This window comes from Giraffa tippelskirchi, chromosome 3 (genome assembly GCF_054371585.1).
Source record: "Giraffa tippelskirchi isolate mGirTip1 chromosome 3, T2T-mGirTip1v1.2.pri, whole genome shotgun sequence".
Classification (NCBI taxonomy): Eukaryota; Metazoa; Chordata; class Mammalia; order Artiodactyla; family Giraffidae; genus Giraffa; species Giraffa tippelskirchi.
The window spans coordinates 36,886,834-36,910,595 of record NC_137277.1 but is presented as its reverse complement, the minus strand read 5'-3'; the positions used below and the strand labels follow the sequence as shown (position 1 = coordinate 36,910,595).

At 38.3% G+C, this 23,762-nt stretch overlaps 1 protein-coding gene across 8 annotated transcripts in view; it reads right to left on the bottom strand.

Moving 5' to 3' along the window:
* The window catches only part of RABEP1 (rabaptin, RAB GTPase binding effector protein 1), a 96,687-nt gene that overhangs the window by 8,707 nt on the left and 64,218 nt on the right, over positions 1–23,762 (bottom strand). For 6 of the 8 annotated variants that reach the window (XM_081579058.1, XM_081579059.1, XM_081579060.1 and 3 more), the window contains 5 exons: positions 19,809–20,276; positions 18,155–18,259; positions 14,109–14,225; positions 6,261–6,359; positions 2,669–2,809 (listed from right to left, as the gene is read on the bottom strand). In XM_081579058.1, coding sequence (XP_081435184.1) covers positions 2,669–2,809; positions 6,261–6,359; positions 14,109–14,225; positions 18,155–18,259; positions 19,809–20,276 — 930 coding nt within the window. The remainder of the gene's footprint in view (positions 1–2,668; positions 2,810–6,260; positions 6,360–14,108; positions 14,226–18,154; positions 18,260–19,808; positions 20,277–23,762) is intronic. The other 2 variants (XM_081579064.1, XM_081579065.1) reach the window with 1 other exon arrangement.

Below are 23,762 nucleotides of genomic sequence, written 5' to 3'. Positions count from 1 at the left end.
CTACCACAAAGGCAAAGTACTGTTAGGTCTGAGGCAAGCATGCAATGAGAGGCTTTCTAAGGTGATCAGCTGTTTTTCTGTAATAAATTCAGTTTAAGTCTTATTTTACTTTTCCCCTAAATTATAGTTGTCTTCTAAAAACCCTCCTAATTATATCCTAAAGCCAACCCTACCATAAAAACTGGGATTCTTAGATAACTACCAAATGTATATAAATTAAAGAAGAGCAGAAAAAAAAAAAGTAATTGAAAATCTGTATCAAGAAAAATTTCATTAAGATTTATTAAAGAATCAAGCTTTACAGGCTAGACTGGTTATAGCCTTCAAGGATTCTGGGAGTTTCTTAAAAATCTAGGTATTAAAAGTCTCTATAGAATATGGAAGAGAGAAATCTTTCCTGCCAAGAGAAAAGTTTGACAAGGAAAGTGGTATACTGACAGCAAAAGCAGACAGGTCCCCAAAACTTTCTCCCTGATGATATCAGTCACCAGTTCAGAAAGGACAGAGAGCTCGTCAGAGTGTCAGTAATCTGAGCTGAGACCACAGGTTGGGGGAGGGCAGGGAAAGGAGAGGGAGACAGCAAGGAGCTAAAAGGAAGGGCAGGCAATGGAGCCTGTGTAAGTAAGTAAATAAGAACAAAAAATAAGTCATGTTAACATCGATACAAAAAAACAGAATGCGGTCCAAACAGTAGGGGATCAATCTGTAGGGCAGGATTAGGAAACATTGTTACTTACAAAGCTATAAATCTCTGTAATATTTGCCTTTTAAAAATTTAACAATTATAAATTTCTTTAAAAAAAAAAAAGACCAAAAGATTTTACAAGACATATTTTTCTATTTTGAGAGTTGCTTTATGAAATTTCATCTTTGCCTATTCGATTTATGTTTACTTGGATTTAGCCCAAGACGATATTTTTCATATACTGAAAGGTTTTTAAACATGAATATAAAGGCTGGAAAAAGTTGAGATAGTTATGAATGTCTTAAGAAACTTCAGGCTGCGCAGCCCTGATTCACCTAACCACAAAAGAATGGAAGTGACCAAGTGTTAAAAAAGTTATCAGAAGACAGGAGTGTGCTGTATCCTAAGTACTATATAGAAAACCTAACATCACAAGAAGCTAGCATGGAGACCCCCTTCAAATATTTCATTTCTAGTGCATTCTCAATTATCCTGCAAGGATAAGAGAGACCTTCAATTTGGCAAAGGATTCTTAGATACAGCATTGAAAGCATAAGCCAACAGAAGAAAAGGAGAGATAAACTGGACTTAATCAAAATTAAAAACTTTTATGTTTCAAAGGACATCATCAAGAAAATGAAAAAGACAATCCACAAAATGGGAGAAAACACCTGTAAATCATTTATTTACCTGAGAAGGTACTTATATCTAGAATTTATAAAGAACTCTTATAACTCAAAAAAATAAAAAGCAAACAACCCAATTTAAGCAAAGGATCTTAAAACAGGCATTTCTCCAAGAAAGATATAAAAATGTCCAATAAACATATGAAAAGATGCTCAATAACCATCAAGGAAATGCAAATTAACCTTAGGGAAATGGAAATCAAAACTACAATAAGACACCATTTCACACCCTCTAGGATGGCAATAATCACAAAGTGAGATAACAATGATTGTTAGTGAGAATGTGGAGAAATGACCCAGCAAATCCACTCCTAGGTTTAAACTCAAGAGAAATGAAAACATATGTCCACACCAAAACCTATACGTGAATGTTTATGGCAATATATTCATAGTCCAAAGTGGAAACAACCCAAATGTCCATTAGTAGACAAATGGATAAACAAAATGGCCATATAGTAGAGTATTATTCGGTCATAAAAACGAATGAAATACTGATAACATGCTATATGACATGAATGAACCTTGAAAACAAAAAGATATATGAAAGAAACCAGACACAAAAGACCACAAATTGTATGATTCCATTCATATGAAAGAAAGGACAATCTATAGACAGAAACTAGATTAGTTGTTGCTTAAGGCTTGGGGAGGAAGGGTTAAATAAAAGGTAAGAGGATTCTCTTTGAGGTTATGAAAATGTACTAAAAATGACTGTGATGATGGCTACACATCTGAGAGTATATTTTAAAACATTGAATTGTACACTTTAAACGGGTAAATTATTTGGTAAGTGAATTATATCTCAATAAAGTCTTTTTTTTTTTTTAATTTTATTTTTGGCCACATTTCCAGTTGCATCCATGTGGCTGCAAATGGCACTATTTTGTTCTTTTTTATGGCTGAATATTTTCCATTGTATATTATGTACCACATCGTCTTTACCCATTCATCTATAGACTGACATCTGGGGAGTCCCCAAGTCTTGGCTCCTGTGAACAGCATTGCTATGAACATAGGGGTGCATGTATCTTTTTAAATCACAGTTTTGTCCAAATATATGCCCAGGAGTGGAATTGCTGGATCATATGAAAACTCAATTTTTAGTTTTCTGAGGAACCTGCATACTGTTCTCCACAGTGGCTGTACCAACTTACATTCCCACCAACAGTGCAGAAGGGTTTCCTTTTCTCCACACCCTCTCTAGCATTTGTTATTTGTAAACTTTTTTAAAAAGAATTTATAGACATTTCAGAAAATGTACTTGTTTACATTTTTGATCATATAGAAAACAAGTTACCTCCATAGTGTCTGGGAGAATGAAGTCTTCTGCTTGTTGTAATGACACATGTAAGCTATGCTTTCCCTGAAGACTGTCATTATCTTTCTGTAACCTCACCAGTTCTTCTGAAACCTGTTCCCGTGACTGCATCAGCACTGCCTAAAATAGAAACAGACACTAATCACAGCCAGAAAGGTAAATCCTGTCTGCTGATAACTGCACCAGCAAAAAACAAAGGTCAAACGAAATAAGGGCTGAGGATGGAGGGTACATGACAAAGCTCTGTAAGACTCACAGAGATTTACTGACTCACAGCCATTACATATATTCAAGGAGATAGGAAATGAAGCAATTACCTGAGCTCATTCTCCAGTTTCTATCAAAAGCTTGAAGGTAATGAATTTCTTACCCCACATCCCTAAGACCAGCATCTCTAGCTCAATGGAAGAGGTTTACATAATTGAGACTTGTATCAAACACAGTGCGTATTCCAAGACAACTCCTATTTCCTCACAGCATGCATCCCATAGGAGGTAGGGAGAAACAAAAAGCAGTGACTTCGTCTTTCATTACACACATGTATGTTCAAGCTCAGGACCACTGTGAGTGGCCCAAGGACCCCAAATATTAGGAAATACAGGGCATTTGAGGAGCTCATTCTTAAAATGGAACACGTTCTTACTTTTTCTGCTGGCTGATGTATAGAACAATTTTAGGTATTTCCTGTGAATTTATATCAATATAAAAGTTAGTCAGCTAATTTGAGTATAACATACAACTTCAGATACAACTGCAGATACAATTCTGTAAAAGTATTTCTGATAATTTTTAATACTAACCATTGAACTTAAACATACACTTAACAAGATTACTCCACCTTCAACATTTGTTTAGCAGCTACTGTTCTAACCAAGCGTTTTACTACCTGTGGGAAACAGATATAACCAAGAAACTGCCCTAGAGAAGCTCGTGGTACAGTGGAGGAAAGACAAGTAAACCCGGAAATACCCAACCATACTACAGGTGCTACAACAGACAAGGGTACCGCATTGACAAAAGGACAAAGGCCATCTAATTAGCAGAGACGGTTCAAGAAGATTTCCCATAGAAGGTGACCACTGCATCCTGAAGGACAAATAGGCTGCTGGTAGGAAGGCAGGTCACGCAAAAGTTCTGGTTAGTTCTACTGGCTCTTATTTATTTCAGACCAGAATAGTACCTTATGCTTAATTTCAACCCACTTAGAGCAAAATATTAGCACTCTACTACCTTTTGGATATGAAAGAAGGGAAAAGAGAATATGTTTATACTTGTTTATTATTGTAACAAGGAATACAGAAAGATAAACCAAGAATACTAGTAAAATACCATGTATGGGAGTAGGTGGGAACTGAGTGAAAGGATGAGGGAATGGCAGTGAAATTTCTAAGTGATTACATATGCTTATAGTTCTGATTTATGAACCATGTTGCTGGTTCAAAAAACAAAAAAGTAAATCAAAAAAGAAGAAAATCAAAAATGTAATACACAGCTCCATTTGCTTCTGTTTGTATTCAAACTGATAACACCACCATAGAGAAAAACCAATTCAAGTAATTTTTGAACACAGACTGTAAATCCTCACCTAGGATACATTCTCAGGGTAAAAAGAACTACAGTTGTTCTTTGGTATCCACAGAGTATTGGTTCCAAGACACGCCCCCATACCAAATTTGAGATATTCAACTCACTTACAGCCAGCCCTCTGCATCCACATACGCAGACCCAATGGATATGGAGGGCCAACAAAGAAATGCTGAACTTCACTTAATAGTTTTGTTGTTGGTAGCAATATTAATGTAATCATTCTAAAACTATTGTGTCCCCACCTTAACCAAGAGATTGAACTTAATGTCACCAACAATGAAACCACCCATCATAACATGCCTCTTGTTATGAACTTTCCACTGAATCATTTCATCCATGTAGTATTCTTTCCAAAATGTCTGACCATGTGGAAATAATCAGACAAATACACTCTACAAGGCAAATGATCTGGACTCTTATTAACAATGTTAATGTCGTAAATGCTAAAAGAAAAAACAAGAAGTGGGTGACTATTCTAGATTAAAAGAGAATAAAGTGACATGACAACAAAGTAACAATATGTGATCTTTGATGGGTTCCTTGATCAAAAAGTAAAACCAACACTAAAACAATCAAGGGCTTTGGGGACAAGGGTTACATTTTAAGCACATAATAACAGTATTGTGATTATGTAGAACAACTTTTTGTTCTTTGGAGATACATACTGAAATATTTAGGAGTGTCATGATGTCTACAACTTACTTTCAAATGGCTAAGGAAAAAAAACAAATACACATGTACATTATATAACATACATATATATGCAAGAAAGACTGAGTAACAACTAGAAGCATATAAAATGTGGCAAAATATTAACTGGTAAGCCTAAGTGAAGATCTTATGAGTGTTCACTCCATAAACATAAACATCTCTAAGTTTGAAAATTTTCAAAACAAACAGTGAGAGATATCAAGATTCCAACCATCACCATAGCTACTCTTCTCTGAAAAGAAGAAATTGAATAATGAAACTCTGCCAGCATTTAACTGTTTTTGAGGTTAGATTATTACTTCATAGTCTCTAATTAATGAAAAGACATGAAACTCTCTCCAGTCAATGTTGAGAATGAGATGTTCCTCAACAGACCAGAGATGGTATTCAGGGGTCAGCTCAAGGCCATTCATATACTGACCCAATGCCCCTCAAAAACAATTACCATACAACCTAGGGTTTGTGTGTTTTCCTGTCATCCCTGGAGGAGATGGAGAAGAGGCAACTCTGCTGGATCACTTCAGCAGGACCAATACTGCTGTAATTTACAAAGGACTGTCAGACGCAGGGCTCCAACTCTGAGAAAAAGGAAGAATAAGGCAAATGGAGCCTGCCTGGGGAGGAGGAGGCCCAAAGCTGGAGAATAATTCTGCAGAGGTTCCAGGCAGCTCTTCTTTGGGAAGCTGTCTGTTCCTATTCCTCTCAAAATTGACAGCCTTCTGGAAGTTCTCCATTACTGTAGCAATTATGATGCACTTTTATCATATCATAACTCCTATGAAATTACTGAGGCTTTTTTTTTTAATAAGTCAGCTGTCCAGGAAAAGCGCAGCAGCTGCTCAAAAGCTGTACCTCCTAGGGCTTTGAGAGGTTAACTTTTAGCTTGTATTTATAACTGAAAATTAAATGCTGGTCCATAGTTTATTTTGTTTAGATTTCTCAAATCAAAGAAAATTAAGTTAAAGGTGATCATTTTTTTTTAATGAAGAGGTAAGTTTAAATAAAGAATAATCTCTTTACATAATCTTGTTCATTACTAATGTTCTGTAGGCTCTGAAGAACATAACAGGAACCACTTTGGCCAGGAAGATAAAGTCACATCAAAGATTATTTCAAGGTAGAATGCATTTAATACGTTGTTGTTAAGTCACTAAGTCGTATCCTACTCTTTGAGATCCCATGGACTGCAGCATGCCAGGCTCCTATGTCTTCCATGATCTCTTAGAGTTCACTCAAAATATTTACCATAATGTTTATTTAATTGTTAACTTACCATTTGTTCCTGAACATCCCTCTTTGCCTGGGAAAACCCCTGCTGTAACTCTTCAAGTAAGATTTCCGATGCTTGGGCTCTTAAGACAAGTGCAGAGATCTTGAAAGAAAAAAAAAAATCATACACAGAAAATATGGCTATTAGGAATCTGGCTATTCTGAAACTAACTCTACCATCTCCTGCCTAATGTCCAGAATTGACTTTTTTAGTAGTTCGTAAAATACCACTCATCCATCATTCAACAAATATGTGTGAACCTACTGTGTACAAAAGTCTCAGCCTTTCAGATGACACAAGGCAGTACCAAAAGTCCTCAGTGGTCACCCACTGCCATACATGAACAACACATTATATGGTCTCTAGACACAGATATTAATCCATGTGACCCAGTTATAAATATTATTCTTAAAAGAGCTAATTAAAAATCAAAAAAAATTTGAAACTGTCCACACACACAAAAAAACCCACACAGTTTAAAGGATAAACATATCTCCTCTGAACTAGCTGCAGTCTTCCAAGATGATGTACTTAAGAGAACAGATACATGAGAAACTCCCCTGAATTAGTTTAATGTTCCCGATGAGGGGTTTATGTACAAGTTGATGACTTGTATATAAGAGTGATAAAATAAAAATAAATTTGGTTAGACATTTAAAAAATGATTATTTTCAGAATTGTGTCTCCAGTAGTAGCAAAATAGGTAGGTAGTGTGAACCAACCTTCCTGCTGAGAATTAAGAAAACCAGACAAAAATAAGGCAAAAAATAATCACAGAGCCGAGGACCAGAATGAGGACACTTGGAGAACCGGATGCAGCCTCTGCAACAGCTCTTCTCCAGGAGCACATGCCAATTCCAAAAGAAACAGATGCGACACTGAGAAACAGAGCAGAGCGTCTCAGAGCCTCAGGAAGAGGGCAAAAGTTAAGAGTCCAAGACCCACTACACAGAGGAATCCCTGGTAACACCCGGCACTTTGGATTGGGTCCCCAAAGGGACACACCCAAGAGTATAAGGAAAGAATTTAAAATAATCCAACCTTCACAACTTCATATAATCTCAATTCCTGTAAACAAATTAAGGTGATCCATGATTGGATTATTGGTGACCCACAACTAGTTATCTGCCTCTAAGAAAAATTATTTCATTTCAACAATTTTGATATATACTGTCTAACACTCAGGTAAGAATGCACAAGAAAAGACTATGATAAAAAAAAACAAAAGGAAATGATAGAAAACAAAACAGAAACAGATCTACAATGAATCCACATATGTTATTAAAAACAGACTTTAAAATAGCTGTATTTGATCTGTTCAGAAATTTAGTCCCACCAGAGATTTAATGGAAACAATAAAAACAACCAAATGGAAATAATAAACTAAAAAAATCAATTATCCAAATTATTAAAAATTCAATGAATAAGTTTAACAGATTAGACCTACTGGAAGAGAAGATCAGTGATCTGACGATACTAAAGACAAAAATGATGGGAAATAAAGAAGATTAAAGAAGCCATATAGATGCAATGCTAACATCTAACATATAAAAATATTTGAAGATAGTAACAGTCAATGGAAATAGCCGGTAGAATTAAAATTGACCTATGCAAAAACTCCAAAATTTCACACCTACATATATTCAAGAGAAATAAGTCCACATGTCCACTAAAAGACATGTACAAGAATGTTAGAAAGTGTGTTCACTCACAATAGTCAAAAACGAGAAACAATCCAAATATCTCTCAACTGTAGAATGGATAAATGAATTATGCTATAATCATGTTATAAATATACATAGCATTAAAAAACCTAACCACTGATACACAGAACAGTATGGATAAGTCTCACAGACATAATGACCAAACAGATTGGATGCTAAAGGCTACATACTATATGATTCCATTCACATGAAGTCCAAGAACAAGCAATACTAAAAACATAGTGTTAAAAGCTAGAATACTGGCTACCTCTAAGTACAGCAGGTGGGGTATTTACTTATTAGTAAAGAACATAAAGGTATTAAAAATGGTCTATATCTTGATGCAGATGATGATTTATTACCTGGTAAATTTTCCACAAAATAAAGCTCACCAAAGTGTACACTTGAGATTTATGCACTGTATCAATAAAAACAAATTTTTAAAGAGACATATGGCTGAGAATATTCCAATTATGATGTAAGATACTGGTTCAGAGATCCAAGATACCCTGTGAACTCCAAACAACAGAAATATGAAGAAAAATACACTGAGGTATATAGTAGAGTACAACTGTTAATAACAAAAGACAAAAGAACATTTTTAAAAAGAGCTAGGGGAAAAATGACATTTTACCTTCAAAGGAGCAACAATAAGACTGATAGCTGACTTCTCATCAGAAACATGGAAGCCAGAAGCAATGGAATAACAACTTCAAAGTGCTGAAAGAAAACAACATAAGTACTCAGAATTCTACACCTGACCAGAGTATCCTTCCTGAATGAAGGTGGGAGAAAAAGATATGTCTAGTAAACAAAAATATGAGAGAATGGAGGCTTCTGGCACTGTCCAAGAGGGACTAAGCCCACCAAGGCCATTCTCTCCCCTGATTACACCTAAAAATTACAAAAAGCAACTACCTGAAGACTCTAAAAACTAAGCAAAAGCAGACAGTTTAGGGAGGGAAATCAAAATGAGAAGAAACAATTCATACAGCAGTTTACTGCTTATTTGGGGTTTTTTCCTATTTTCTTGCCAGCATGAATCTGAGAGCAGCTCCAACTGTAAAGCAACAAGAGATGCAGCAGCACAGGCTAAACAACTGTCTTTCTGATCACAGGGCCAGGACAGGGTCCCTGTAAGCTGAAGAGTAGAGTGGTTTTGAGAGAGAAAGCTACAAAAGGATGCCCTAATTCTGTGTGTGAACCAGCACAAGTCTCACACTCACCCCTGAGCTATATACACACAGGGACACAGCCAGAGGAGCATGGCAAAGACTTTCAAAAATGAACTGACATTAGAACTACTTACTACACTAGGCAAGACAGAACTTATGAACTGAACCTAATCTGAGTAACAGAACTCAGTCTAACAAAAGAATATTCATAATCTCCGAGATCAATCTAAAAGTACTTGACATAGAAAGAATCAGGAAAATGTGGCCAATTCTCAAGAGGAAAGAAAATCAACATATGCCAACCCCATGACGACCTAGATTGGAATTATCAAAGATTTTGAAGTAGCTATTGTAACTATGCTGCCTAGAGCTGGAGAGGGTGTGGAGAAAAGGGAACCCTCTTACACTGTTGGTGGGAATGCAAACTAGTACAGCCACTATGGAGAACAGTGTGGAGATTCCTTAAAAAACTGGGAATAGAACTGCCATACGACCCAGCAATCCCACTGCCGGGCATACACACTGAGGAAACCAGAATTGAAAGAGACACGTGTACCCCAATGTTCATCGCAGCACTGTTTATAATAGCCAGGACATGGAAGCAACCTAGATGTCCATCAGCAGACGAATGGATAAGGAAGCTGTGGTACATATACACAATGGAACATTACTCAGCCATTAAAAAGAATACATTTGAATCAGTTCTATTGAGATGGATGAAACTGGAGCCTATTATACAGAGTGAAGTAAGCCAGAAAGAAAAACACCAATACAGTATACTAATGCATATATATGGAATTTGAAAGATGGTAACGATAACCCTATATGCAAAACAGAATAAGAGACACAGATGCATAGAACAGTCTTATGGACTCTGAGGGAGAAGGTGAGGGAGGGACGTTCTGAGAGAATAGCATTGAAACATGTATATTATCATATGTGAAACAGAATACCATTCCATGTTCGATGCATGAGACAAATGCTCAGGGCTGGGGCAATGGGATGACCCAGAGGGACGGGATGGGGAGGGAGGTGGGAGGGGGGTTCAGGATGGGGAACACATGTAAACCCATGGCTGATTCATGTCAATGCATGGCAAAAACCACTAAAATATTGTAAAGTAATTAGCCCCCAACTAAAATAAATAAATTTATTAAAATTAAAAAAAAGATTTTGAAGTAGCTATTGTAGCTATGCTGCCTAGAGTAAAGGTAAATACTCTTGAATGAAAACATAGTTCTCAGTAGAGAAATAAAAACTGAAAAAAAAAAAAAATGAAAAGCTGACTATCACAGAATCTGGCACAAAAACAGGTGAATAGACTAATCAATTAAAACACAGTCCTAAGAAGACATACAGATGGCTAACAAACACATGAAAAGATGCTCAACATCACTCATTATTAGAGAAATGCAAATCAAAACCACAATGGGGTATCATTTCACACCAGTCAGAATGGCTGCTATCCAAAAGTCTACAAGCAATAAATGCTGGAGAGGGTGTGGAGAAAAGGGAACCCTCTTACACTGTTGGTGGGAATGCAAACTAGTACAGCCACTATGGAGAACAGTGTGGAGATTCCTTAAAAAACTGGGAATAGAACTGCCATATGACCCAGCAATCCCACTGCTGGGCATACACACCGAGGAAACCAGAATTGAAAAGAGACGCGTGTACCCCAATGTTCATCGCAGCACTGTTTACAATAGCCAGGACATGGAAGCAACCTAGATGTCCATCAGCAGACGAATGGATAAGGAAGCTGTGGTACATATACACAATGGAATATTACTCAGCCATTAAAAAAAATACATTTGAATCGGTTCTACTGAGATGGATGAAACTGGAGCCCATTATACAGAGTGAAGTAAGCCAGAAAGAAAAACAACATTACAGTATACTAATGCTTATATATGGAATTTGAAAGATGGTAATGATAACCCTATATGTGAGACAGAATAAGAGACACAGATGCATAGAACAATTTTATGGACTCTGAGGGAGAAGGTGAGGGTGGGACGTTCTGGGAGAATAGCATTGAAACATGTATATTATCATATGTGAAACAGAACACCATTCCATGTTCGATGCATGAGACAAGGGCTCAGGGCCGGGGCAATGGGATGACCCAGAGGGATGGGATGGGGAGGGAGGTGGGTGGGGGGTCCAGGAAGGGGAACACATGTAAACCCATGGCTGATTCATGTCAATGTATGGCAAAAACTATTACAATATTGTAAAGTAATTAGCCCCCAACTAAAATAAATAAATTTATTAAAAAAAAAAAAAAAGAGTCCTGAAACTGACCCACACATGTATGTTCATTTGATAGTTTACAAAGATGATCTTGCAGAGCAATGATAAAAAGGTAATCTTTTCACCAAATGGTACAGGAATGGACTATCCAAATGAAAAAAAAAAATGTATAAAAATTTACCCTTATCTACAGCTTATACGCCAAAGCCTTTGACTGTGTGGATCACAATAAACTGTGGAAAATTCTGAAAGAGATGGGCATACCAGACCACCTGACCTGCCTCTTGAGAAACCTATATGCAGGTCAGGAAGCAACAGTTAGAACTGGACATGGAACAACAGACTGGTTCCGAATAGGAAAAGGAGTATGTCAAGGCTGTATATTGTCACCCTGCTTATTCAATTTATATGCAGAGTGCATCATGAGAAACGCAGGGCTGGAGGAAGCACAAGCTGGAATCAAGATTGCCAGGAGAAATATCATGCAGATGACACCACCCTTATTGCAGAAAGCGAAGAAGAACTAAAGAGCCTCTTGATGAAAGTAAAAGAGGAGAGTGAAAAAGTTGGCTTAAAGCTCAACATTCAGAAAACAAAGATTATGGTATCCGGTCCCATCACTTCATGGCAGACAGATGGGCAAACAGTGGAAACAGTGGCTGACTTTATTTTTCTGGGATCCAAAATCACTGCAAATGGTGGTTGCAGCCATGAAATTAAAAGACGCTTACTCCTTGGAAGGAAAGTTATGACCAACCTAGACAGCATATTAAAAAGCAGAGGCATTACTTTGCCAACAAAGGTCTGCCTAGTCAAGGCTATGGTTTTTTCAGTAGTCATGTATGGATGTGTGAGTTGGACTATAAAGAAAGCTGAGCGCCAAAGAACTGATGCTTTTGAACTGTGGTGTTGGAGAAGACTCTTGCGAGTCCCCTTGGACTGCAAGGAGATCCAACCCGTCCATCCTAAAGGAGATCAGTCCTGGGTGTTCATTGGAAAGACTGATGTTGAAGCTGCAACTCCAATACTTTAGCCACCTCATGCGAAGAGCTGACTCATTTGAAAAGACCCTGATGCTGGGAAAGATTGAGGGCAGGAGGAGAAGGGGATGACAGAGGATGAGATGGTTGGATGGCATCATTGGTTCGATGGACATGGGTTTGGGTGGACTCCGGGGAGTTGGTGATGGACAGGGAGGCCTGGTGTGCTGCAGTTCATGGAGTCACAAAGAGTTGGATACGACTGAGCGACTGAACTGACTGAACCGATAGCTTATACATAAAAGTCAGTTCTAGACGGATTTCGGATATAAATGTGGGTAGCTATAAACAATGAAGCTTCTACAAAATATATGAAAATATCTTCATAACCCCAGGATCAGGATAAAAATCACTGAATCATAAAGAGAAGATCAATAAATTTAACTAAATTAAAATTAATAACTTCTTCAAAAGACACCATTAAAATAACAAAAACAAGGTACCAGGTAGAAGACATTTGGGACACATCACCAAAGGTTCTAACAAGATTATGTAAAGAATTCCTAAGAGAAAAACAAGCAAAAAAAAAAAAAGAGAGAAAGACAACCCAATAAAAAAAAATTAGACTTGAGTAGTAATTTCACACATACACACATACACACAACAATACCCCAATGGCTAATAGACACGAAAAATGCTAAATAACCTCAATGGTCATAAGAGAAATGCAAACTAAGCCACAATGAAATACCATTACACACCCACCAAAACAGCTATAATTAAAATAAAACAAAACAAACTCTGCCAAGACTGTGGACCCACAGGAATTCTTCTCATATTTTGCTGGGGAGAGTATAAACTCATACAACCACTTTCTGGCACTATTATCTCCAAAAGTTGACATACATTTTGAACATTCTGATCCAGGCATTCCACTCCTAGGTATATACCCAGCAGCAACATGTGCAAAAAGTCCTATACAAAAATTTCAAAGTAGAATTATTCATAATATCCCAGAACTGGATACAACCCAAAGGCTCATCAACATTAAGATGGATAAATTACAGTATAGCCATATAATGAATTATACAACTATACAACAATGAAAATAACTGCCACACATTTGTAACCAGGAAGGTCACAAAGTTGAATGGAGAAAGACAGATACAAAAGAATACAAACTATATAATTCACTTGTTAAAATAAAAAAGCAGACAAAACTGATCTAATGCTGTTCAAGTCAGGGCTATACTTAACTTCTGGGGAGAAAATAGTAAGCTCAAGGGGGAAGTGAGGGTTTCTGACGTACTAGCTAATTTTCTATCAGTCAATCTTGGTGGTTATACAGATATTAGTTCAGGTATGTTTGGTATATCTGTACATAAGGTTGCGGGGTTTTCTATGCATGCTACACTTTTTCAAAAAGTCAAGAAGATAACTAGTATCTTTCTTGTCAGCAGGTTTCTTGTGCAGCAGAAAAACCTAATAAAAATCAAAGGGGAAAAGGGAACCAGAGCCTCCTGATTATTCACTAATCAGTTACTTCAAAAGTTATTTCCCTTAAATCTGTAAAACAGACACCAGAGAAAGATCAGTTTGAGGTATTTTTATCTGAAGGAAAAGAAAAGAACTGTCAGATCTTTAGGGCAAGAAAAAAACATTACTCTGTTTTCAGAACTCTCTTATTTAAACAACTCAGTCGTCTCCCACAGGCCACATTCTAAAACCCTCATTTACCTGCTGACTTGAATCTTCAGTGCTCTGCTTTATGAAGTCTTCCAGTTCCTGTTTATCTTTCATTGTCTTCTCTAACTGATCATTTGCTTGCCTTAGCATCACCTGTAGTTTTTTCACCTATGCAATTTTAAATGTCAATTAGAAGGAAGTACCAAAATTTTCATAGAATTTTTTTAAATCCCTAGCTCCAGAAAATTTTAAATATAATCTTTTTTTCCTGAGAATCGTATTTGTCAATTTGGGAAAAAATTGAGATGAATTACCTCGTTCAACAACTATATTTTGCTTTATAGTTAACAAAACGTTTTTCATATCCATTTGAAAATATACGCTTTTCCTCTCCTATGTCTTCTAGGCTAGGGCCCTGGCCTCCCTGACTCTAATCTATCTTCAGCCTCCAGTCTACAATCCACGCTAACACAATAAATATTTCTAAAATGAAAGTCAAATCACATTATGTCCCTCCTTAAAATCCTTAAATGCCTCCCAAAGTCTTCAAGGTAAAATTTAAACCCCTTCAGCCATCACAACACTGCTGCCCTCAGGGATCTCATCATGGCCTTCCCTTTGGAGCTTCCTTTCCCATCATTTTCCTCCACTCCCTCTCTTCTCTCTCCCCCAACCCTCACACGCCCTATGCCTACCCACATGAACTATGCATACTCCCTGGAACACACAATTTTCCTTCATGACTGTTCCTTTGTACATCTTTCCTCTTCTTGAACACCCCTTCCCCACTAGCTCTAAAACAAACTTGGCTGGAACCCTAACCCTAACCTTCCCTAGTTAACAGCCCATAGTTAAGTTAGATGTCTCTGCTCCTCATCTAGTTCTACTTGTACAAGAACAAACCACACTGAACAGATGGCTTGGGTTGCAACACTAAAAACTCCTGATGGGCAGTACTGTATTCTGTCTGTATCTGAACACTCAGAACCCAGCAAAGTGCCTGCACAGTTGAAGCAAGAGGAAAATGTCTGACATGACTATGGAACCCAAGATGACCCATTCCTGTACCAAACTACCAGAGGCCATCTATTGCTATATTAGCTTCACAAACAGCTTTAGAAATTTATCTTTGAGCCATCTAAACACACACACACACACACACACACACACACACACACACGGAGGAAATTAATGCCAAAGGCATTTGAAAATATTAAGTCATCATTCTAATCAGCTTAAGCTTAAAGACTAGGGTAGCACTTCCATAATAACCAAAGAACAATTCGGAAATAAAAGAAAAAAAGTTATTTTTTCCTTATATATACTTTCACAACTCTACTCTCATGAATTTCTATATTATTTCCTAAATGTTATCAAGGAACCCACTATTAGGCACTGTATTTGGAAAGTTCAGTTCAGTTGCTCATTCGTGTCTGACTCTTTGTGGCCCCATGGACACAGGCTTCCCTCTCCATCATCAACTCCCAGAGCCTACTCAAACTCATGCCCATCAAGTCAGTGATGCCATCCAGCCATCTCATCCCCTGTCATCCCCTTCTCCTTCCATCTTCAATCTTTCCCAGCATCAGGGTCTTTTCCAATGAGTCGGTTCTTTGCATCAGGTGGCCAAAGTACTGGAGTTTCAGCTTCAGCATCAGTTCTTCCAATGAATATTCAGGACTGATCTCCTTTAGGATGGACGGGTTGGATCTTCTTGCAGTCCAAGGGACTCGCAAGAGTCTTCTCCAACACCACAGTTCAAAAGCATCAATTCTTCGGAGCTCAGCTTTCTTTATAGTCCAACTCTCACATCCATACATGACTACTGGAAAAACCACAGCTTTGACTAGACAGATCTTTATTGGTAAAGTAATGTCTCTGCTTTTTAATATGCTGTCTAGGTTGGTCATAACTTTCCTTCCAAGGAGCAAGCATCTTTTAATTTCATGGCTGCAGTCACCATCTGCAGTGATTTTGGAGCCCCAAAAAATAAAGTTTGCCACTATTTCCATTGTTTCCTCCTCTATTTGCCATGAACTGATGGGAGCAGATGTCATGATCTTAATTTTCTGAATGCTGAGTTTTAAACCAACTTCTTCACTCTCCTCTTTCACTTTCATCAAGAGGCCCTTTAGTTCTTCTTCACCTTCTGCCATAAGGGTGGTGTCATCTGCATATCTGAGGTTATTGATATTTCTCCTGGCAATCTTGATTCCAGCTTGTGCTTCATCCAGCCCAGCATTTCGCATGATGCACTCTGCATATAAGTTAAATAAGCAGAGTGACAATATATAGCTTTGACTTACTCCTTTCCCGATTTGGAACCAGTTTGTAGTTCTATGTCCAGTTCTAACTGTTGCTTCTTGACCTGCACACAGATTTCTCAGGAGGCAGGGTCAGGTGGTCTGGTATTCCCATCTCTTTAAGAATTTTCCACAGTTTATTGTGATCCACACAGTCAAAGGCTTTAGCGTACTCAATAAAGCAGAAGTAGATGTTTTTCTGGAACTCTCTTGCTTTTTTGATGATCCAGCGGATGTTGGCAATTTGATCTCTGGTTCCTCTGCCTTTTCTAAATCCAACTTGAATATCTGGAATTCCACGGTTCACGTGCTGTTGAAGCCTGGCTTGGAGAATTTTGAGCATTACTTTCCCGGCATGTGAGATGAGTGCAATTGTGCAGTAGTTTGAACATTCTTTGGCACTGCCCTTCTTTGGCTTGGAATGAAAACTGACCTTTTCCAGTCCCGTGGCCACTGCTGAGTTTTCCAGATTTGCTGGCATATTGAGTGCAGCACTTTCATAGCATCATCTTTCAGGATTTGAAATAGCTCAACTGGAATTCCATCACCTCCACTAGCTTTTTTCATAGTGATGCTTCCTAAGACCCACTTGACTTCACATTCCAGGATGTCTAGTTTAGGTCAGTGATCACACCATCGTGGTTATCTGGGTCATGAAGATCTTTTTTGTATAGTTCTGTGTATTCTTGCCACCTCTTCTTAACATCTTCTGCTTCTCTTAGGACCATACCATTTCTGTCCCTTATTGTGCCCATCTTTGCATGAAATGTTCCCTTGGTATCTCTAATTTTCTTGAAGAGATCTCGAGTCTTTCCCATTCTATTGTTTGCCTCTATTTCTTTGCATTGATCGCTGAGGAAGGCTTTCTTATCTCTCCTTGCTGTTCTTTGAAACTCTGCATTCAAATGGGTGTATCTTTCCTTTTCTCTTTTGCCTTTCGTTTCTCTTTTCTCAGCTATTTGTAAGTTCTCGTCAGACAACCATTTTGCCTCTTTGTATTTCTTTTTCTTGGGGATGGTCTTGATCACTGCCTCCTGTACAATGTCACGAACCTCCATCCATAGTTCTTCAGGCAGTTTGTCTATCATATCTAATCCCTTGAATCTCTTTGTCACTTCCACTGTATAATCTTGAGGGATATGATTTAGGTTATACCTGAACGGTCTAGTGGTTTTCCCTAATTTCTTCAATTTAAGTCTGAATTTGGCAATAAGGAGTTCATGATCTGAGCCACAGCCAGCTCCCAGTCTTGTTTTTGTATTGTATTTGGAAAGGTCTTGTCAATCTCAGCATATCTGATCTACCAAATCTTAATTCTGTGACCCTATAAACTACCCTTAATTCAACAAATTTATGACAAGACATAGGCAATAAGCAACAAAGAGTCCAAATACTGGTTAATGTAATATTCAATTAAGCTTTTATCCAATAAGCAATAGTCAACCCCTTATCTCCCTAACCCTCCATATCATAAAGCACTTTCCATGTGTATGCATTCATGACAATAACCTGTCTAGGCCTTGAGCAGAAGGAACAGGCTGGAGAGGAGATATGCCAGCTGAGGTGACCGGTGTGGTACTGGGCAAGCTAGCCAGGCAAAGACACACAAAAGCAAAAATTCTGTCATGTCCCCCCCCTGGAAATGTAACTGACATAACTTGCACCAGATTATTTCAGACTTCACAAGATGGATAAACTTCATAAAGCAAATTGGGAGGGGTGAAAGGCAATTAATTCAGCATCTCCAATGAAAACAACAGCTTACCAGTTTTGCACATCCCAAAAGAAACTCACCTGGTCTCGTGTTTCAGCCTCCTGAATCTGAATTCCTTGTAATTGTTTTTCATAATTGGAACACATATCACAGCGTCTACCAAGTTTATTTCCAGCATTGTGTATCTGAAGGACACCAAAATTATCTCTTATGAGAGAGAACAAAATAAGTCCACAAAACATACATGAGGAATACTTGTAGTCTTACCTATGCTACTCGAAGTAGAAAACAGAGTAAACAATTTATTCAGGGACTTATGGCATGAAGTTATAATACAGAGTTGAATTCTAAAAAATCTTAAGTCCCATACAAGTATGATAGGAAAACAAGGGCTACAACTTTATCACCAAGAGGCTCGGGACCCCCAAACTACCACATTTGGGGAAAACACAAGGAAAGTAAAAGGTACTATACTGTGGCACACACAATTTAAATCAATACTAGCCTTCGAGACGGAGAAGGCAATGGCACCCCACTCCAGTACTCTTGCCTGGAAAATCCCATGGACGGAGGAGCCTAGTAGGCTGCAGTCTATGGGGTCGCTAGGGGTCGGACACGACTGAGCGGCTTCACTTTCACTTTTCACTTTCATGCATTGGAGAAGGAAATGGCAACCCACTCCAGTATTCTTGCCTGGAGAATCCCAGGGACGGGGGAGCCCGGTGGGCTGCCGTCTATGGGGTCGCACAGAGTCGGACACGACTGAAGCGACTTAGCAGCAGCAGCAGCAGCAGCAGCAGCCTTCAAGAGGAGACGGGAGCTCGGAGTGCCAATTAACCATTTCACCAGCTCCAAGCACAAAGCATGTATGAAACAATTAAGCAGCACCTTTTCACATGTTTTGCATAAGCCCAAGGAGAATAGTTTCTTTCAGCCTTAATAAGCTGTTCCACTTGCTAACCAAGTTTCTTTAAAGAAAAGTGGCCCTGAGTAAAAGAAAGCACTGGAAGTCATAAAACGTGAATCCCAATCCAGGTTTTGCCTCTAAGTCAAAGCGCAAATTTGAGCAACTCACTTGACCTTTCTGAGCCAGTTTCCTTATCTCTAAAGTTGGAGAAAATCACACCCTGATTGTCTCATTATTATCAAGAAGGTCAAAGAGAAGAGGTATGTGAAAGGGCTTTGTAATCTGTAAAGCACCACGCAACTACATATTTAAGCTTTCATCTCCTAATCTTTCTTCTTAGTTTGCAAATACTATTAGCAGGAAAATTAACCTCATTAAAGGCTGCCTTCTCTTCTCTCCCATATTTTCCAACCCCCTTAAACTCACTCTCAGCATCAACTACTGAAAAGCATCTGTACTTCAGACCTCAAAGAAAGATTAAAGTATGAATCCTAGAAAACACTGAGATTATGCAAAACTGCAAAGCAAAACAAATTCAGGCTACACAAACTTAGCTATGCTATTCAGGCAGATCACTCCAACTGAAGATGCGTGATGTCAGGTGATGTTTACACTCAATACAATCAGCTAGTAAGTTCCTTCTCTGTCATAACCACCTGGAACAGCCAAAGCAGAAACGTAAGGGTCAGACAACATGGATTAACACCCAATTTCTGGCAATAAGTGTGAGCACTGGCTCCAGGGGCTATCTCTTGAATGAACAATAAATTAGAGCTACCCAGTATCCCTCAGAGCAAGCAAGAGGCAAAGCCAGGAGGAGAGCTCACCTCTTTCTGCAAGAGATTCCATTCTGTCTCACTGACTAGGCGGTAGCCACTGGGGGACACATAAGCATTTTCCATGCCCTGTGTGACACTCGACAGGAGGGATGCCGTCTCCTCTTGTTCCGGTGTCATCGCCTTGATTGCTCTCTCCTGATCTTTGGTTAACATAAACCCACTTGGCATTTGCAATGACCCGAGGGAGGCAGTATCAAAGTTTTCAGTCACCGAATCTGCTCCTACCAACGGTCCGAAATCTGATTCGTCCAGGTTCCCAGCAGATTTTGCTTTGTAGTTATAGCCTAAAGCTTTGGATTGCAGCGAGCCTGAAGTTCCCAGGCTATCTGTAGACTGTGCTCTCCTGAGTCCATCTTTAAACACATCATTTTCTGGTTTACTGAAAGGATCCCCGGATGGCAACAGTAAGTCTGCATCCAGAGAATGGACTGAACCATGGGTGCTATCTAAATGTTCCTGAAATGGGAAAATATATTGCCAAGTTAGACAATTCCTGTTATTTTCAAAGAGAAAAACTAACACATTTTATAAAGTATTTTGCCACATGTTACACATGACAGTCTGTAGTATGTTGCCTCTATATATTCACTGAACAAACATTTACTGACTGTCTTCTATATGCTGGGCCCTAAACCAAGCACTCAGGATACAACTGTGAGCAATCTCTGACCCCAAGATGCTTACAGTTTCATGAAAAAAATAAGCAAGTGAACCAAGTAAACAGGCTACTAGAATATCATACCTGTTAAAATGATGACAGGCTTCAGCTATGTACTGAATGCTCTGGAAGCTCAAGGAGAGGAATTCAGCCCAGACACAGGAAATCAGGAAGGTCTCCTGAAATTCAGTGTTGGGTATATTGAACATGGGGTCCTGCTGTATATCCAAGTGGAGATGTCCACCCAGCAGAGGGACAAAGAAATCTTTAGATAGAGATTTGGGAGTAATCACCATATAGTAATAATTATGACAGCAAATCAGAACACCTTGGATGAGTCTGCAGGATGAGAAGAAAACCAAGGGCAAGGCCCAGAGAAACATCACTTTTGTCCATCTGGGGGATGGACAGAAGAAGGAGTAGCCAGAACAGAAAGGAAATGAGGAGCATGTTGTACGCTGGAAACCAAGTTTCAAGCAAGATATAATCAGCACATTAAATAAGGCGTCCATCAAGTGAAAGAAGCCAGACACAAATGGTCACACACTGTATGATTCCACCCATGCGAATATCCAGAAGAGGTAAATCCAGAGACCAAAAACAAATTAGTGGCTGCCAGAGGCTAAAGAGAAAATAAAGTAGGGAGTGACTCCTTAATGATATACGGGGGTCTCTTCTGGGGGTGATGAAAATGTTCTGAAACGAGATAGGTGATGATTGCACTACACTGAATATACTAAAGGTCATGGAATTGCACATTTTAAATGGTTTATTTTTATGTGAATTCCATTTCAATTTTTTTAATGTGGTGCAGCACACTCCCAAAGTCAAAAAGCACAGCAGTACCATTCTAGCAGTTAGTAGGAAAATTAGAAAACAAGGAAAATGTAGCAAGTTTTTCTAAAAATTAAATTCATTCAATTTACATAACTGGCTTTTAAGATAATATCCTTTCTACTTTTTGCTGTTAATGTCTTTCCTTTTATGAACTATAAAAGACTAAAATACAGATTTCTTTTAATGTTTTAAAAATATCCTTACTTGGCATAATAGAAAGTTGACAACTTTTATGTTAATTCCTCCAGTTCTTTCTTTCTAAAGTTTTTTTTTTTTTTAAGGTTTTTTTAATCTGTTAAATTCAGATGGCCGAGGAACACAAATCTAGCATATACTGAGCGAGCTATGGCAAAGGTCCCAGATAAGCAGCCTCATAGAAACTGGGATGAGAACACATTCTGCCAGCTTATAAAAGACCTGATACCTAACACTATCATACACAATGCTACTGTGTCTCTGAAGAGGGAAAGGGATGGGGCAGAAAGCTGTGAGGGCCTTTTAAGAAGCACCAGACCAGGGTGCTCAGAGCAGTACTTACTTATAAGGAATATGGACTTGTAGGGGAGTGTAAACTGTTAGAGCGTTTCTGAAAGATAATTCAACAATATGTTTGTTTATGCTCTTAAACTCAGCAGTTCTTTTCCCAAGAACTTACATTAAGGAAGTAATCAGATAAACCCATGATTTTTATACAACAAAGAATTATACATAATAGCATTATGGCATTACTCATAATAATGAAATATTTTTTTACTAGAGAAAAATGAAACAACTTGTGTTTATTTTCTGTATTTTATGATGTTTTTGACCTTTTGAAGGCCTTGCTGGCTGAGGAGTGACTACCTCTTCCAATTTAGCTAACTCCCAGAAATAATAAACAACTTGCTTATCACTATGTCTTTCACATCCAAATCAACCAATCCCAAGTCAACAACCCCAACCAACTCCTTTATCTAACTCTTATCCACCAAGCCAGTATTTCCCCTGCCCTAAATCAACCCAGGGCCAGGTACCAGAAAACCGAAGACAGATTCTCTGCCTCAAAGCCGACTGGAGTTATTCCAACTAGCCAGTCCTATGCGATCTACCCTGCCCTGCTTCTCCCTTGAAAATCCCAGTAATGGCTGTGGTCCATGCTTTCCCCCCCGCTCCTGCTCTTGCTTCATGACCAGCTCTGATGGCGCTTCCGCCATGTGGCTCTGCATGGTGTGCCATGACGCTCATGTGTAGGCAGCCCTAACGTTAAAATTTTTGTTCAGTGGCATTTATCTCTCTACGTCGTCACTCAGTTACCTTTATAAATTAAAACCTGGGCACAAACCAATCTGTAGGAGATTAAGGAATTACAGTATATTATATGCCGAAATACTGTTAGTAATTAAATAACATTTTCAAGGAAAATATTTACTGGTGTACCAAAACCTTTATAAATAGATTTAAGTGGGAAATGTACATAAAACATTATGTAGTTACAATCTGTATTATGTCGAAAAAGGACAAATAGAAACACACATATGTTACCTTTGGAAATGGAAAAAGAGAGAAAAGAGAGGTACATACCAAAATGTTAGCAGTGGTATTTCTGAGTAGTAGAATTATCAGTTATTTTTATTTGGTGTGCCTTTCTCTACTTTCCAAATTGTCCATAATGAGTATATATTACTTTTGTAGTGATAAAAGCACATTCTAAGCATTAGATCAAAGAAGATATGGGTCCTATGCATTCTAATTAAGTCTCCAAAGCAGTCCATATTAACTTTAAATCAACAGGCTAAGGTAAACTGTCACTGACTCTCAATACAAAACAAGTATACATTCAACGCTCAAACTGCAAAACATCAGATCTGAAAGTCTATAAGAGATTTCAATGTCAGAAAATAATGTTATAAACAACACTTAGTATAAATATGTTAAGACGGAATTTAAAAATTTTAGGTGCTTCACTGTAAATCACAACAAATTTCCCTTTCCTGTTTTCCTGCTAAAATATTTTTTTAAAAGTCTGAAACTTTCCCAAACATTCCTGGACACAGGACTGCATGATGCAGAAACCACATAATATTTGGCAGTACCCCAAAACTGAGACATTCTCTTGGAAGTCTAACTATTTAAAAAAGCACAAAGCAAAATCAGGCCAAGGTTCCCAGTGTATGAGCCAACACAGGGAATGTACAAAAACAATTACATCATACTTTTCTGTGTCCACTAGGATTTTTTTTAAAGCATTTTTTCAATGTCAAATAATCCACAAACATGGAAATACGAGCCACCAGGACGTAGACTATACGTGGTTCAGCATAAATCTGCAAACTAAACACAAACATGATACCTTTGAAAGTGAGACAAGATCCGTATCCAACTTAACTGAAACTGGTTCACCAGGCAGGGAAAGGAGGTGGGGGAGTGAGTATGAAACTCTAGACAGTACAGACAATGCTCATGAGCAT